Source organism: Pteropus vampyrus, unplaced genomic scaffold (genome assembly GCF_000151845.1).
Source record: "Pteropus vampyrus isolate Shadow unplaced genomic scaffold, Pvam_2.0 Scaffold390, whole genome shotgun sequence".
NCBI classification, from domain to species: domain Eukaryota; kingdom Metazoa; phylum Chordata; class Mammalia; order Chiroptera; family Pteropodidae; genus Pteropus; species Pteropus vampyrus.
This window is the reverse complement of record NW_011889171.1, coordinates 1,094,863-1,113,401: the sequence shown is the minus strand read 5'-3', so window position 1 is coordinate 1,113,401 and position 18,539 is coordinate 1,094,863. Positions and strand designations below refer to the sequence as shown.

Genomic DNA, 18,539 nt, shown 5'->3' with positions numbered 1-18,539 from the left:
AACATTGAAAAAAAAGAAATAGATATTTAAGATTTTAGAGTCAGAAGGAACCGTAGGGATCACTTAACAATTCCATTTTTTAAAAAGATATAATCTAATGTAGAGGGAGAAGTTAAATTATTTGCTCAAGGACCTCTGTCTTCAAGGAGCTTGCAATGTTATCGACAGATGATGTGTACAGACATTTAAAAAACTACCAAAGGAGTAGATACACCTGGACTAGTCAAGGTAGGTTCAACTAAGGATTCTTAGTCTTAGAGGTGAGCCTTGGTAGGTGGGTAGGATTTTGGTAGGAGAAGAAATTCCAGGTGTAGAGAATGCATGAATAAAAGTGCAAAGATAAAGATGTACAACTGACTTTTGGTATCTGTTTAGCTGAGTGGCATTTAGTAGTAAGAGAGAAAGCAGAAAAATGGAGCTAGAAAATTGAGGGATTTGAATACCAGGCTACAGAGAGAAATCATCGGCAGTTTTTGAGTAGGTGAGACAAAGAAAATGGTTTGTTTGACTCATAGGTGGACTGAGTTGAAGGCCAAATGGGTCATTTGGCTAATGTGCCAATTAAGAAATTGTCTAATGTGCCAATTAAGAAATATGAACTTAATGGATTGTAAAGTTTTCGCAAAAAATCGAAAATGTGATATACCATGTATTCTCATGATAATTAACATAACGTCAGCATTTTCTTAATGGAAAAAGTAAGCCCAAGCAGCAAGCTTGTAATATTAGTAATGTTCATGTATTAATCATGACATATTTTAGATAATTATATAAGCTCTCAAGTTATGCTAATAAATGTTAAAAATTCCTGAAGTAACTGAGAACATGGTAGCAACTGCACTACCAGGCCTTGGTATTTTGCCAGTCATCTGGTGAGTATAAAGTGAGATGAGCCCTTCTAATGCATTTGGGAGCTATTTTGTTCAAAAATGGTTTAGTAGAAAGCTAAAATGTAATATTTTATTTTGGTAAAAAAACATGGGCAAAGAGAATAATAAGCAATCTGTCCTACATTAAACTTTCTGTAAAAATAAAAGGCATGAGGGGAGAACCTTTATCTCATGTACCTCTATGAAAATTCTGACCTTGTATAAACAAGCAAAAAAGTGTGCATGCAGAGCAAGATTTATTACTTCAGTGATACAGTAGTCCCCTCTTATCCATGGGGGATGCATTCCAAGACTCCCAGTGGATGCTTGAAACCAAGGATAGTACTGAACCCTGTATATGCTATGTTTTTACATAAACATACATAACTATGATAAAGTTTGATTTATAAATTAAGCACAGTAAAAGATTAGCAACAACAACTAATAACGAAATAGAACAATTGCAATAATACACTGTAATAAAAGTTATGTGATTGTGGTCTCTTAAAATATTGTAGTGTACTCACCTTTTTACTTAAAAGAAGCATTTTATAGCTTCTCTTTGGCATACTTGAATTGCCAACATGATAGTGTGACGATCAATCTGATAACTGAGAGGGCTACTAAGTGACTAACAAGGCAGTTAATGTATACAGCATGGAGATGCTGTAGAAAGGGACGATTCATGTTCTGAGCGGGATTGAACAGGATGGTGTGGGATGGCAGGAGACAGCTTGAGATTTCATCGTATTACTCAGAGTGTAGCACAATTTAAAATTTATGAATTGTTTATTTCTGGAGTTTTCCGTTTAATATTTTTGGATCATGGTTGACAATAGGTAACTGAAACCTCAGAAAGCAAAACTGTGGATAAGAGGGGTACTACTGTGTATCTCATTTGTATAGCTAGGAATGAGTTTTTGCAAACAAATATATGGCTATGGGGCAACAAATATATGGCTATGGAAAGGACCCAGGGAATAGCTTTAACTTAGAGTTTTAAAAGTCTCGAAATTTACAGCTTCAAAAAAACATATATTGAACAATTCGTATTCTTGCCATTTATTTTTTTTCCCTAAAAAATAGAGGGGAATTTCCAATTAAATGAAGGTTCAAGTTGTGTTGATTTGAGGCTGGCATATTTGTAAAACATTTAAGAAACCTACTCAAAAAGAATTTGTTTCAAATGGTATACAATTAAATGCGTAAACATCTATTTTGTAATATCTTTGTATGGCCACATAATTTAAAGTTAACTTTATGTTGGCTTTTGAAAATTAAAAGCATTTTAACAAAAAAATATAATTTTTTTCTGTAATTCTTTTTCTTACTTTGTTAGGCTACATAAAATCTGGTAAACGTTGGCCCATCATATTCTTCTTTTGCCTGTATGAAAACATGAAAATCTGTAACTACCAGTTTTTGGCATTATACACCATTATGAGACTTATTGTCATAATATTGTAGGGAAGTAATGCTATTGAATATGCCTTTGTGATGTAAAATCAGTTCCCGTGATTTCATATAATCTACTGAAAAACATTTATTCTAATTCCCAATGATTGAAATCCTGATTGAAATAATTTGCAGTGTAAGATTTAATAGGAATCATTCAATAGACATTAGCACATGTCTCGACTGTGCATTACATAAAATAGTACTTAAGCATTGTGGAGTTATAGTGTAGTTGTGGTTAAGAATGAAGACTAAGCCTGACTTAAAATCAGACTCAGCTGTTTGCTAATTGTGCGTTAATAAGCATATTAAGTATATTACTTTTTTCATTGAGTCTTGGTTTCCTCAACTCAAATGGAGAAAACAAGGATTTTATAATAATTAATTAAAGTAATGAATCATGTTTAGGCAGTACCAAGAATATCAAAAGATTCATTGAATGCTAGCTATCATTTGATTTCCAAAGGAACTTTGGCAGTTAGGTTCAAATTTATTTTTTTTCAGCTAAGGTAAATGTCTACAGAAGAAAAATATCAAAAGAATGAGGTGTAAGTGACCACAACAGGAATTTAATCATCAAGTAATATGGGATATGTAGCAGGAAATTTACTTGTTATTGTTAATTTGGACAAATAATTAAAGAAAATGACAAAAAATGACCAGCAGACTATGAGTGATTTCACTCTTATTAGAATTTATTTAAAATTTTTTTTCAGTATTAGGGAATGACCTGGTTTTGGTTAGACTTTTAAAAAGCTTTATTTTGAAATAATTACAGATTCACAGTAACCTGAAGGTAGTACAGAGAGGTCTGTTGTACTCTTCATCCAGTTTCCCCCAATAGAACTATCATAAATTACTAAACCCCAGAAATTGACAATTACAATGTTTTTGTATAATTCCATGCCATTTTATCACATTATAGATTTGTATAACCACCTCCACAATCAAGATATAGAACTATTCCATCACTACAAAAATAATCTAGGAAACTCGAGATAAGGAAGAAAAGAAAATATTATATATACCCATATTTTTCTTACCATGTTGTTTTTTTACATCCTGGTGTTCCAAGATTCCTTCTTTTATCATTTCCTTTCAGTTTACAAAATTTCCTTTTGCCATTCTTTTAGAATAGGTCTGCTGGTCAAATAGGTCAAACTAAATTCTTTGTTTTCTCTCATCTGAGAATATTTTTACTGGATATAGGATTCTGAGTTGACAGTTCCTTTCTTTCAGCACTTGAAAAATCTTGTGTGCCTTTTACTTATGGCCTCCATTGTTTCTGACGAAAAATCTGCTGTCCTGTGAATTGTTTTCCTCTTTAGGTAAAGTGTCATTACTCTCTTGCTGACTTCAACCTTTTTTTCTTTGTCAACATCTATCTTTGAGTAGATTTCTTTGGATTTATCCTTCGTCGGATTTACATAGCTTTTTGAGTTTGTATGTATATTTCTTTTGCCAAATTCGAGAAGTTTTCAGCCATTATTTCTTTGACAACTTTTTTACACTCACCCTCTTTTTCTATTCTTCTGGGGCTCTGATAACACAAATGTTAGATCTTTTATTATAGTCCCGCAAATCTCTGATACTTTGTTTGTTTGTTTGTTTGTTTATTATCTTTTTCTCTCTTGTTCAAGTTGATTAATTTTGTTCTATCTTTGTGTTCACTGATTTTCTTCTCTGTCCCTTCCATTCTGCTATGGAGCCTGTCTTATGAGTGACTATTTTATTTCAGCTATTATATTTTTCAGTTTTAAAAGTTCCATTTGGTTCTTCTTTTATCTTCTGCTTCTTTTCTGAGACTTTCTTTGCTGAGACTCTTTTTTCATTTGTTTCAAGCATGTTCATAATTGCTCATTGAAGCATTTTTATTATGGCTGCTTTAAATCTTTGTCAGATAATTTTAATATCTCTTGTCATCTTGGTGTTGACATCTATTGATTCTTTTGTTACCAGCTTGAGATCTTTCTGACTGTTGTTATGACAAGTGATTTTTTTTTTTGATAGAGACCTCAAATTTTTAGTCATTATGTCATGAGATTCTGGATCTTACTGAAACTTTCTGTTTTAGCTGTTTTCTCCTGATACCACTTTGTCAGGGGGAGGTCAGATGCTGCCTCATTATTGCTAGGTGGGTCTAGATGTCCAGGTTCCCCACTTTACCTCTTTTGACACTTAAAGAGCGGTTCCTTATTAATTGATGTGTGAGGGTTCAAGTACTGGTTTCCCCATTAGGCCTTCAGTGATATCTCCCTGACTGAAAGGGGTAGGAGTGCCTTGTTACTGTTCTCTACCTGGACTCCATTGACAGCATGAAGGGGGATGGCCATGTTACCTCTGGGCAGTGGTGAAAGTCCTGACTTTCCACTTACAGGCTTTCTCTTATACCATCCCATCAGAGAAGGGGAGGCATGCTTCATTATAGCCTCATGCAAGTAGAAGTTTAGGCTCCTCACTAAGCCTTTAATGACATGGGTATAGTCACATTTTTTTCTGTGGAGTTTAGCTGGAGTAAAATGGTTATTGTCTAAAAGAACCTGTCCTGCTAAGTTGCCTCTTTCCTGATCTTTGGATTGGAGAGCAGACTTTTCTTAGGGCTTTCGTTCCTTTGTGCTCAAATTCATTTCTAGGTTGCCAGCTTCCTCAGATTCATGAGGCTTTAAGAAAATTCAGGGAACTCACCACTGTGTTGTTCCTTGGGTTCCGAGGTCCCTAGTCAATCTGCTTATTCTCTCCAGTTTTAGAGTGTTCTTGTGTTTGTTTTATGTACAATGCTCATGGTTTTTAGCTGTTCTTTGTAGGAGAGATAGGGAAAAGCACATCTACTTCATCTTTCCAGAAGCAGAAATTTGACTTATTTATGCCCTTTCTGAATTCTTGTTAGTTATTAAGATTTAATTACATCTCAACACTTGAAACTGTAGACTTACCCTAATCCTTGCTAATGAGACATTTCAGAGTGGGTTTATATGCCATATTGCTACTTTGACAGTATATTATTTAAATATATGTTTACATAAGCAACATTTCTTTAGTTTGTAAGGCAAAGTGCTACGTTTAAGAAACATGTACCACACAGACAAGAGTCTGTTATACCTTTAACTATTTATATTTTTAAAAATAAAAATGTTCGTGATAAGGGCAATAAAAGTGGAGAGATGTTTAGATGACATATATCTTACAGATAAGATCTTGGAGTCAGGATGGAGAACGATTGTCATACTGAATTTAGTAATGTAATTATCATGCTTAAATAATGATTAAACTTGCGCATTATTGCAACATCAGTCAACTAGCAAAACACGTAACTTTTGTTACAATCTTTTAGAGACATATAATATTGTTTTATATGCCTTGAAATAGTAAATGTAGATTGGATTGATTGAAAAACTTTTTGCTTTAACAATAAATTTCCTGAGTATGTTATAGTATCTTACTGTGATTTTACTTTGTCTTTTCTGATATATTATTCTTAAAGGAGTTAGAGAGCATGACTTCCAAATAATAGCAGTGGCAAAGCATCCCTTTCCTCCTGAGTTGAATTGAAGTCCACTGATAAAGGAGTAGAAAGGTCCGTTGATGGCCACATAGATAAAATTTAACTTAGGATAATAAAATATTTAGAACCGAATGTGACCATATGTATCAGCTCTCTCAGTTTAGAGATAAAGAAATTAAAGCCCATAGATGTTGAGAGACGTGGGAAAGGTTACAAGCTACTTAGAAAGAACTGGGACTTGAATTCAGATTTCCTGATCCTGGGGCCATTGTGTTTTCCATTAGCCAGTACAGTGAGGAGAGACTCACCTGGAGCCTGCCTTACTTAGTCTAGTGGGGAGTCTAGAGGGGAGATGGCAAGGGCAAAAGTATCTGTAATATGGAGTAGAAAGTGACCATTCTCAGAGGGTCAGATAAAGTTCTGTGAAATATAATTCTTCAAGCATTTAAAAATACACTTTAATTCTGACTATGAATACATAAGGAATAGGAAAGAAGTCAGAAATCTTGTTATGTCCAGACCATTTTTGAGAAAAAGATCTTCTAATTTATTAATTTTTATTTTGAAAAAATATACACCTAGGATAAAAATATGGATAATGATGCCTGCTTTAGAATTTTTCATAATTTATTTAACCCAAGAAATTTTTTATATAAGCAAATAGATTATAAGTGAATAAATACACACATGTAAGTTATATACGTGGGATTTAAAGACTAGATTCAGTAGACAGAAGCTTCAAAGAGCTAGATATCACCTCATTATAAGGGAGAGTTTTAAATAAAGCTATCCAAAATGGAATGGGCCTTCTCAGAGTACAGGGAGTTCCTGTCACTGAAAGTGCTCAAAGAAAAGCTAGTTGATCTCCTGGTAGGGATGAAAGCTTAAAGAAGATTTAAGCATTTTGTAGGGAGTGGGACCCAGATGATCTATTAAATTCCCTTTCAATTTTAAGATTTTATTATTTAAATTATTCAGTTGCTGCCTAAACTTGGGAGACACAGGCACAGTTTAAATATTTTATTTTCCCTGTTTTCTGCAGGAGAAATGCTTTACTTCCTTATTTTTAAAGTACTAAAGTATCATGTCTAACAGTAAAAAGAAATGTATCATTGTAGAATAACATTCTCATTATGTTAAGATTATATTATATTACATTAGGGTTTCACCAAATGTATATTTCATCACAGGTATATATAGGATTCACATTTTATTACATACCTCATAGACTGGAAGAATTTAAGCAGAAGCCTAGATGTAGCCTGTGTACTGGAGATTTCCCACTATAATAGGACATGAATGTGTTTTTACTTTCTAGCAGTAGTAAATACAGTATTATTCAGTGTTTTTTCTCAATATAGATATTTTGGGTGCTTTCTAGTCTTTATTATAAGAGTAATGCATACACATGGCAACACACTTAAACTCAGAAAATACCCATGAAATATAAGTCTTCTCTCCCTAATGGCAGTCATTGTTAGTTTTATTTTTTTTGTCTATATGCTTACAGATGTTTTCTACGCAAATAAAAGCATGTGTGTATATGCTTTTAAAAAACATAAACAGAACACGTTCCATTTGTTTTTTTTGTTTTAAAAAAAAACCTTAATGTATTATAGATCTTTCCATATAAGGACATACATATTTATCGCATATAATTTGTAAACAATGAGATATAAGTCATGTATCATAAAACTTACCTTTATCAAATATACATTTCATTACTTTTTTAGTATGTTCACAAAGTTGTACAATCATTACCACTATCTAATTACAGAACATTTCATCCACAGAAACACTGTACCCATTAGCAGATGCATCCCATCTCCCCTCTCCCTCCTGTCCCTGGCAATCACTAATCTGCTTTCTGTCTCTATGGATTTGCTTACTCTGGAGATTTTATATTAATAGAATCATACAATATGTGGCCTCTTGTGTCTGATTTCTTTTACTTAGCACTATTTTCAGGGTTCCTTTATGTTATATAACATAAATCAGTACTTAATTCCTTCTATGACTGAATAAAATTGCATTGTATGGATATACCACATTTTGTTTGTACAATAGTCCCCCCTTATCCATACTGTCACTTTCTATTGTTTCAGTTACCTACAGTCAACTGTGGTCTGAAAATTCCAGAAATAAACAGTCCATAAATTTTAAATTGTGTGCTATTCTGAGTAACATGATGGAATCTCATGCTGCCTGGTTCTGTCCCAACCAGGATGTGAATCATCCCTTTGTCTAGTGCATCCATGCTGTATGAACTCCCCACCCGTTAGTCACTTAGTAGCAATCTCTGTTATTAGATTGACTGTCTCAGTATTGCAATACTTGTGTTCAAGTAACACTTATAGCAACCTAACACTACGTCATAGTGCTTAAGTCATTCACCTCACTTCATTTCATGATGTAGGCATTGTATCATCTCACATCATCACAAGAAGGGTGAGTACAATACCATAAGATATTTTGAGAGAGAGAAATCACATTCACATAACTTTTATAACAGTATATTATTATAATTGTTCCATTTTATTATTAGTCATTGTTACTCTCTTACTGTGACTAGTTTTAAAATTAATTTATCACATTAATTTAGGTACTGTGGACAATGCAAAGAAAAAAGAGTATGTTTAAGGATCAGTACTAGCCATGGTTTCAGGCATCTACTGGGTGTCTTAGAAAGTATACCCCTGAGGATAAGAGGGGACTGCTGTACCTGCATTTGTACAAATTTGCAGTCATTTTTACTCATAGCTGCTGACAGGAAAGTGGAGGCTTTCTCTTTCGTAAGGTCTATTTAATGCTGAAGATATCTCCTTAGAGAGTGCTCCCTGCAAAATAACAGAACATAAAAGGTGACATTTTTTTTTTCTTATTCCCAACACACATCTACTTCCTTAGTCTCAGTCATTTGTTTATCATGTTCCCTCTTTCTGGGATACACTTTTACAACCCCACTTTCTCCACCACAGGCCAGTAATTTAAACCCCACCCATCCTTAAGGACCAGCCCCAAACTTCCCCAGTTGTACAAGCGGAAGTCATTACTCCCTGCAGATTTCTACTGCATGCTGCTTAGCTTTCTCTTACAGAATTGAGCACAGTCTGCCTTAACCATAGATGTTTGATCACTTTCAGTTTTAAACTCAAGAGCACAGGCCTTGCCTTGTTCATCCAAGAGCTACCACTATAGCTAGCAGTGTACAGTAAGGTCTTAGCATTTTCATAGACCTATATCTATAATCAACTCTGTCACAAGACTCAAGAACAAACCAACAAGAAACACAGAGGTAGACATGGAAAGCAAAATACTCAAAATAATAAAGCAAAAGTATGTTTCCCCATGTATTAGAGTTCTCCACAGAAAAAGAACCAATAAGAGATTGGTTTTTTAAATTTTATGTAAAATACACAGATTTTAAGGAACTAGGTCATGGTTGTAGAGGCTGGTAAGTTAGAGACCCAAGAACAGTAGATGTTGAAGCTTGAGTGATTATGCTGTATAAATTAAACAAATTATCTAATTATGAATTTATTCAAAGCTCTTTTATCGTTTTTTTTTTAAATTAAGTTGGGATAACATTGGTTAATACAATTGGTTAAATGGGGTAACATTTAATTAAATTGGGTAACTGGTTAATATAATTATATAACTTTCAGATGTACATTAAAATTTGATATTTGTATATTCTATTGTGTGTTTACCACCCAAAGTCCAGTTTCATTCAGCTACCATATATTTGATCCCCTATTCCCACTTCAACTTCCCCCATCCCCCTATATTTGACCCCCTCTACCCTGTCTACTTCCAGCCTCCTCCCCCACCCTACTAGTAACCACTAGTCTATAGTCCAGGTCCATGAGCCTCTGTTTGTCCTGTCCTGCTCATTTGTTGCTTTTAGGTTTATATCTCACATATAAGTGATATGTGATTTTCAACTTTTTCTGTGTGGCTTATTTCTCTTAGCACGATTATCACGAAGTCCATCCAGGTTGTCGCAAATGGCAGTATTTCATCTCTTCTTATGACTGAGTAATATCCCATTGTATATATTTACCACAGCTGCTTTAGCCAGTCATCTATCATAGGATACTTTGGTAGCTTCCATGTCCTGGCCACTGTGAATAATGCTGCTATGAACATTGGTGTGCAAATATCTTTTCTGATATGGGTTTTCAAGTCTTTGGGGTAAATACCCAGTAGAGGGATTGCTGGATCATATGGTAGATCAATTCTTAGTTTTTTGAGGAAACTCCATACTGTTTTCCATAGTGGCCGTACCAATTTGCAGTCCCACCAGCAGTGTATGAGGGTTCCTTTTTCTCCACATCCTCTTCAACATTTGTTATTCCTTGTGCTGTTGATTATAGCTATTCTAACAGGTGTGAGATGGTATCTCATTGTGGTTTTGATTTGCATTTGTCTACTAGCTAGTGATGTTGTGCATCTTTTCATATATTTGTTAGCCATTTGTATGTCCTCTAGGGAGAAGTGTCTATTCAGGTGCACTTTCAGTTTTTTGATTGGATCATTTGTTTTTCTGTTATTGAGCTGTATGAGTTCTTTGTATATTTTGGATATTAGGCCCTTGGAGGGGGAGGCGTTACTTGCAAATATATTTTTCCATTAGGATTGTTGCCTCTTTACCTTGTTGATTTCTTTTGCTGAGCAGAAGTTTTTCAGTTTGATGTAGTCCCATTCATTTATTTTACCTTTTACTTCCCTTGCCTTTGAGGTCAAATTCAGAAAATCCTATTTTAAGACTAAGGTCCTTGAGTTTCATTCCTATGTTTTCTTTTATGCATTTTATTGTTTCAGGTCTTATATTCAGGTCCGTAATCCATTTTGAGTTAATTTTGGTGTGTGCTGATAGATAACAGTCTAGTTTCATTCTTTTGCAGGTGGCTTTTCAGTATTCCCAGCACCATTTATTGAAGAGGCTTTCCTTTCTCCACTGTATGCTTTTGGCTTTTTTTTGTCAAAAATTATTTGCCCATATGAATATGAGTTTACTTCTGGACTCTCGATTCTGTTCCACTGGTCCATGTGTCTGTTTTGTTGCCAATCCCATGCCATTTTGATTACTGTTGCTCTGTAGTATAATTTGAAGTTGGGCAGAGTGATGCCTCCAGCCTCGATCATTTTTCTCAAGATGGCTTCGGCAATTCGGGATCTTTTGCACTTCCATACAAATCTGATGATTTTTTGATATCTCTTTAAAAATGCCAATGAGATTTTGATGGAGATTGCATTGAATCTGTATAATGTTTTAGATAATATGATCATTTTAACTATGTCGATTCTCCCAATGCAAGAACACAGAATATCTTTCCATTTCTTTGTATTTTATTTGATTTCATTTAATAGGGTCTATAGTTTCAATATATAGGTCTTCACTTGTTTCATTAAATATATTCCCAGATATTTTATTATTTTTGTTGCAATTGCAAAAGGAATTATGTTTTCTACTTCTTTTTCTGACACTTCATTATTAGAGTATAGGAAAGCTATGGATTTTTGAACGTTGATTTTGTATCCAGAGACTTACTGTATTGGCTTATTGTTTCTAGTAATGTTCTTGTGGAGTCTTTAGGGTTTTATATAGAGGGAATCATATCATCTGCAAATAGTGACAGTTTGGATGCCTTTTATATCTTTGTCTTGTCTGACTGCACTCGGTAGGATCTCCAATGTTATATTGTATAAGAGTGGAAATAGTGGAAAGCCTTGCCTTGTTCCTGATCTTAGAGGGAAGGTTTTAAGTCTTTCACCATTAAGTATAATGTTGGCTGAGGGTTTGTCATAGATGGCCTTTATTATGTTAAGGTACTTTCCTTCTATACCGATTTTGTTAAGTGTTTTGATCATGAATGGATGCTGTATCTGTTCAAAGGCATTTTCTGCATCTATTGATATGATCATATGATTCTTATTTTTTAATTTGTTTATGTGGCGTATCACCTTAATTGATTTGCATAGTGCGAACCATCCCTGTGCCTCTGAGATGAAGCCCACTCGATCGTGTTGTATAATCTTTTTAATATGTTACTGTATTCGGTTCGCTAGTATCTTATTTAGGATTTTTGTGTCTGTGTTCATGAGAGATATTGGTCTGTAGTTTTCTTTTTTGTGTATGCTGTCTTTACCAGGTTTGGCATCACAGTAATATTGGCCTCATAAAATGTGTTAAGAAGTATTGCCTCCTCTTTGATTTTTTGGAAGATTCTGAGGAGATAGGTATTAAATCTTCTTTGAATGTTTGGTAGAATTCACGGGTGAAGCTATCTGGTCCTGGACTTTTACTTTTTGGTAGGTTTTTGATGATTGTTTCAATTTCCACACTCCTGATTGGTCTATTTAGATTTTCCAATTCTTCTTGATTCAGTCTAGGGAGGTTGTACTTTTTCATAATATTCTTGTATGATCTTTTGTATTTCTGTGATATCAGTCGTAATTTCCCCTCTTTCTTCCCTGATTTTGTTGATTTGTGTCCTTTCTCTTTTTTCTTTAGTGAGTCTAGGGAGGGGTTTGTCGATTGTATTAACCCTTTCAAAGAACAAAGTCTTTGTTGCATTTAGTTTTTCTATTTTTTTTTGTTTTCAAGTTCATTTATTTCTGCTCTAATTTTGATTATTTCTTTCCTTCTGCTGACTTTAAGCTTTATTTGTTCTTCCTTTTCTAGTTTTTTTAAGATGAAAGATTAGGCTTTTTATTTGGCCTTGTCTTCTTTTTGGAGGTAGACCTGTAATGATATGAATTTTTGTCTTATGACCGCTTTTGCCATGTCCCCAAAGTTTTGATATGTTGTACTATAATTATCTTTGTTTCTATGTATCTCTTGATCTATCTTTTTATTTCTTCTCTGACCCAGTTATTCTTCAGTAGTATGTTGTTTCATCTCCATATATTTGTGGTTCTTCCTGCTTTCTTTCTGCAGTTGGTCTCTAGTTTCAAAGCATTATGATCAGAGAATATGGTTGGTATGATTTCAACCCTCTTATATTTGTTGTGTCTATGTCTGTGTCCCAGTATGTGACTGATTCTTGAGAATGTTTCATATCTACTAGAGAAGAATGTATAAGCAGCTGTTTTGGGATGGAAGGCTCTGTAAATGTCAATTATGTCTAGTTGGTCTAATGTGTCATTTAAGGAAGATATTTCTTTATTGATTTTCTGTGTAGATGATCTGTCTATATCCGACAGTGGGGTATTTAGGTCCGATACTACAATAGTGTTTTGGTCTGTTTCTCCCTTTAGTTCTGTTAGTAATTGCTTTATATACTTCGGGGCTCCCTGATTGGGAGCAGACATAGTAATAAGTGTTATGTCTTCTTGGTGCATGATTCCTTTTACCATTATGAAGTATCCCTCAGTATCTTTCTTGAACTTTTTTTTATTTTGAAGTCTATTTCGTCTGATATTAGTACTGCTACTCCTGCTTTTCTCTGAATGCCATTTGCTTGAAATAGCATTTTCCACTCTTTCACTTTGAGTCTTTATTTGTCTTTCGAGCTGAGATGTGTCTCCTGGATGCAGTATATATATATAAAATATATATATTTTAATCCAATCTGCAACTCTGTGCCTTTTTATTGGTGAGTTCATTCCATTTTGTTTTAGGTGAACTGACCCCTTTTAGTATTTCCTATTTCCTGTAGTGCAGGCCTCATAGTGGAGAATTTCCTCAATTTTTGTATGTCTGGAAAAGTCTTAATTTCTCCTTCATATATAACGGAAAGCTTAGCTGGGTACATTATTCTAGGATGGTAGTTCCTTTCACTTAATAGTTTAAATATTTGATTCCATTCCTTTCTGGCTTGTAAGGATTGTGCTCAGAAGTCTGAGGATAATCTAATGGGGTTTCCATTATATGTTACTGTTTTCTTCTCCCTGGCTGCCCTGAGAATTCTGTCTTTGTTATTGATTTTTGATAATTTTAATACAATGTGTCTTGGTGAAGGCCTTTTTGGGTTGAGATAATTGGGTGTTCTGTTGACTTCTTGAATTCCAAGCTCCAGCTCATTCCTTGGATTTTGGAAATTCTTGTCAACTATTTGTTTGAAAATGCTTTCTAATCCCTGTTCCTTTTCCTCGCCTTCGATAATGCCTATTATTCTTATGTTTCCTCTCCTGAGAGTATCAGCTAGTTCTTGAATTTCTCTTTCATTATTTTTTATTCTTCCATTTCTCTTTTTCATTCTGATTCATTTCATTTCTAGATTTCTGTCTTCGATGTCACTGATCCTTTCCTCCATTTGGTCAACTCTATTTCCCAAGCTTGCTGTTTAATTTTTCAACTCTTGCAGTGTTTTTTTTTTTTTTAATCTCTCAAATATCTATTCTGTTCTCTTTGAGGGTTTTAATCTCCTTGCTCTGCTCATCTAGTTGTTTTTTTCAATTCCTGGAATTCTTGATATGACTTGTTTTAGAACTCACTGAGTTTTTTCAGAAGTACCATCCTGAATTCTCTGTCATTTAAGTCGCATATTTCTATGCCTGTAATCTTATTTTCTGGAGATTTTTCTCTTTCTTTCCGAGATGCTTGGCACCTTGGTTGTTCATGGTGTTTAATGGACTATTTCTCTGCCTGGGCATTGATGGAAGTGTATTCTGCTGTTTTTTTAGAAAGAAGATTTACTATATAAAAGGTCTCTCTTTAGCTTGTTGCAAAGAAGGCGCTTTTCTTTTGGTTTCAAGTTGGTGGTGTCTAAGCCTCTTGGATCCCTGCTTTATATAAAGCCTTAATAATGCTTTTTAATTTTTTTTGTAGATATTTAATCATGTTCGGTACCCTCAGTTTCAGTCCCTGTCAGTGTCAGTGACAATCTCAGCAGCGTTTGCTCAGATTCCCCTGGGGCTCCGCGGTGATCGGTCTTGGACGTTATAGGGGCAGGGGCCCTCTGCATTTAGAGTTGGGGCTTTGGCTCAGCCTCAGTTTTGCAACCGTGGCCAGCAAAAATCAGCAGTTGTACTTCTGCGGTCCTGTGCCGTTTCTCTGCTTTCTGCCCTGATGACTGGGCCCTGCAGCTGGCTGGCCCTGGAGAGCTCACAGATTTCCTAGGTAGGACTGTTCAGGGAAATCACTACTCCTTCTCCCATCTCCCTCTTCCTGCAGGTAGGTCTGGTGGCTGTGAAAGGCAGCTTCTTTATTTCTCCCAGTCCACTGCCAGACACTCAGGGTTCTGACCTGTGGTTGCTCTTATGTGCAGATCCCATGCTCAGATGTGCTGGTGTGCAGTTTGTTTTTCTGTTGTTGAGTTTTAGATGTTCAGCTTATTGTTTCAACGGGAGAGATCTGGGGATGTCTCTCACTCTGCCATGTTTCCAAAGACCAAAAGCTCTTTTAAAGTAGCAGATAAATCCAAATTGTGTATAATAATTTATGTTACAATTTATGTTAATTTTGTTACATTGCAATCACATTAAAAATATCAAAGAGGAGTTAATTTCAAAATAATTTTACTCTTAGAACACACCACAACATTTTCTTTCTACTGTTCTTTCTAAATAAAGTTCAAGTGACCGCAACTGAAACTGAGGTTTTAACATATCAAGAAGAAACAAGAGAGAAAAACTGTTGCACAATAACATATAAGTATTAATGATCACAAATGCCAAAATCCCCTAATGCTCAAATAAAACAAATTTAGAAACTCTTTTAACTGTTTTAACTAATAACTTTTATGATGTTTTTCCCACAAATATCTTGTGGCAGAATCTGGTGGACTATTACACCATCCATCAACTAATGAACTGTTGGCAAAGCATACCTAGCCTTCAGTTAGAATTTCTCTTAACAGTAAGGAAGATCACTACAAATACTTATTGTATGTCTACTGTGTTTTAGGTATTGTGGACAATGCAAAGATGTCTCCAGTGGAGAAGACTGATAAAAGCATAATTTCAAAAGAATGCATTACATGAAGTTGCTCTCACCAACCAACATCACTAAGGTCTAGTAACTAAATCCATGTCAATGAGCATATTCATTCCTTTTCGGCCTGGCATGTCTGGAGGAGCATGACTCTGAAGACCACTCTCTAGATTAAACATCTTTTCCTACACTTTCTAAATCCACTCACTCTTGGTCTCCTCGTTTTCCTCACTATTAATGTTTAGGAAGTTAAACATTTAAATTAAAATGTAAAATGCCACTATTTTAGATCCCTCCTTTCTCTGTACACCTCTATCTATAATGTTGGCAGTTCCCTTAGCCTTTTCTCATAGTTTTCCCTTCTCACTTCATTATACCCTCATCAGGCAGTCAATTTCATATATTCCCTTGGCTTCATCTACCACCTGTTTGCTGGTGACTTCTAAAATAAATAAATTAAAAAAATTTTAAATTTATTTTTACTATGGTGAAAAACATAAAACATAAAATTACTTCTTTAAGCCAAGATGTCTTGTGAGATCCAGAGCCACATATCCAACTGTCTGCTAGATAACTTGGATGGCACAAAAGTGTCTTGATTCTAACATGTATAGAATTTAACTCCTCATCCTACTACATGATTGGCTTTTTCCCTTTCCCCTTCCTCTTATATTATCTGGCAGTGGCAATGGCTGGTCATCCACCAAGTAAGTGCCAGCAGGAAACCTGGGCTTAATCCTTTATTCCTCCCTACTTTCTCACTCCTTCATCCTTTTGAGTTACGAAGCCTTTAGCTGGCTTTCAAATTCATCCCTCTTCATCTCTCCTTTCTTTATTAGATCTTAGTTCAGACGCTTTAACTAACTAACTAATCTCCTAATTAATCTCAGGATTTAACCGTCCTTCAATTCACTCTAAAAACTGCAGCCTAAGTTGTACTGCTAAAAGGCTATTCTGAAGTCACTCACTGCTCTGCTTAAAGATAACATAGTGGCTCCCCAGTGTCATCAGTGTAAAATCTAAACTCTTTGGAGTTATATATAAGCCTTTCAGTGAGGACCTAGGCTCTCGCTAATTCACTCCCCACCCCACCCCCAGCACACAAACTGAGTTCCTTGACCTAGTTCATGTTTTATCTCCCTTATATGGCTTTCTCAGCCTGGAATGGCCCTCCCTACCCCACTTTGCCTAGTTAACTCCTACACATGTTCTAATAAAGATTAAAATCAGTTTTCATTGCCTCTGAGAGCTTTAAGGACACAAGATATTATCTATAGTGTATTGGGCTTGGGAGAGAAGCAAGGATTGGAGATAGTGAAACAAAAAAGCCTCATAGGTCATCTAAACCAGTAATCCCAAACCTTTTTGGCACCAGGGGCCGGTGCTCCTATGAAAATTGAATGCCTGATGATCTGAGGTGGATGAATGAGGTGGAGCTGAGGCGCAAATACAGATGCAGCTTTGCTCACCTCCTGCTGTGAGGCCCAGTTACAAACAGGTCATGGACTGGTACTAGTCCACGGCCCTGGGGTTGGGGACCCCTGATCTAAACAATTCTCCAATTCAAAGGGAATGGACCAGTAGTTCTAAGTATTATCTTCTTTCATACTGTTTCATATGTCTAGTGGATTCCATCAGTAAGTAACTCAGTACATTTAGTGACTATCTAGAAGAGAAGGGGAAACTTAGAGATAATTAAAAGAATACATAGTGGAGCAGGGGAGCAGAAAGGAAAGAGAGAATCAGCCACACAAACCCAAGGGTATCTTACCAAACTCTCATGCTGACAGTTGGTATGTGTGTGTAAAATCAAAGTTGACTTTACTAGAGTCCAATCTTCAAACATATATAATAATTATGGGCGCAGACAGTTTTCATGGAATTTACAATTTCACAGTACATTGTTACAAAACGACCAGTGGAAAATGTTTGTTGTGGGGGTAAATTCAGTGGCCTGCTTGAAGAACATTTGGTACTTACCATAATGGTAATTCCATCTGCCTCCAGCCATTTTATACACCAAGCAGTGGCATAATCCAAAGGATTGGGAACTTCCACTTTAATTATCCTGGCAGTTTGCATCATAAGTGAAGAAAAAGCAACTTATTAAGAACAATGCAGTGGAACTGCTATAGCGGGATTAAGCCAACAAATTTATTACATTAGGTGAAATATGTATGAATGTCTACTGCCAGGCCAGACTCATAAATATGTATTTGAAGAGGTTCTGAAGCCTCTGATAACTAGTATTGTCCCCCTCAACCTACAAGAGTGGCTAAACTGAAGAGAACTGACAGATTTATGGTTGAGGCTTTCACTTCACAAACTCTTAGGTAGAACCCACATTTCAGCTGAGATCATAGTGTGCTTTTGCACCAAAGAGAGTCTAAAGAAGAAAAAGTTTGTAGCAGTTTATATAGGTGGAATATTTCACTAGTTCAGCAGATATCTAGGTCTGTGACTATAATGAGAACCTCAGATGGAAAAAAGGAAAAATAGGATGAGGAAGTCAGAAAAGGGGCTTTGTTTTTAATCTCCACTCTGCCAAAAGGTATAACTCTGAAAAAGTTAATTCACCTGTAAGAAACCCAGTTTCCTCATCTGTAAAGTATATTGGGGGTGGGAACGGAAAGCTAAAAGAATCTCTTAAGGTCTCTTCTAGCTTTGAAACTATATGATTTGATCTAGAGCAAGGGGTTCCCAGCCCCTGGGCTGCAGACCAGTACTGATCCGAAGCCCGTTAGGAACTGGGCTGCACAGCAGGAGGTAAGCTGTGGGCAAGTGAGTAAAGCTTCATCTGCATTTTTAGCCGTTCTCCAGAGCTGGCATCCCC

The 18,539-nt window shown here is 35.5% G+C and overlaps 1 protein-coding gene across 2 annotated transcripts in view; it reads left to right on the top strand.

Moving 5' to 3' along the window:
- KLHL13 (kelch like family member 13) overlaps positions 1 to 18,539 on the top strand; it is a 234,813-nt gene that overhangs the window by 14,639 nt on the left and 201,635 nt on the right. The window contains exon 2 of one of the 2 annotated variants that reach the window (XM_011380182.2): positions 15,680 to 15,785. The exons of the other annotated variant lie outside the window; for it this stretch is intronic. Coding sequence (XP_011378484.2) covers positions 15,744 to 15,785 — 42 coding nt within the window. The 5' untranslated portion in view covers positions 15,680 to 15,743. The remainder of the gene's footprint in view (positions 1 to 15,679; positions 15,786 to 18,539) is intronic. 2 annotated transcript variants of the gene reach the window in all.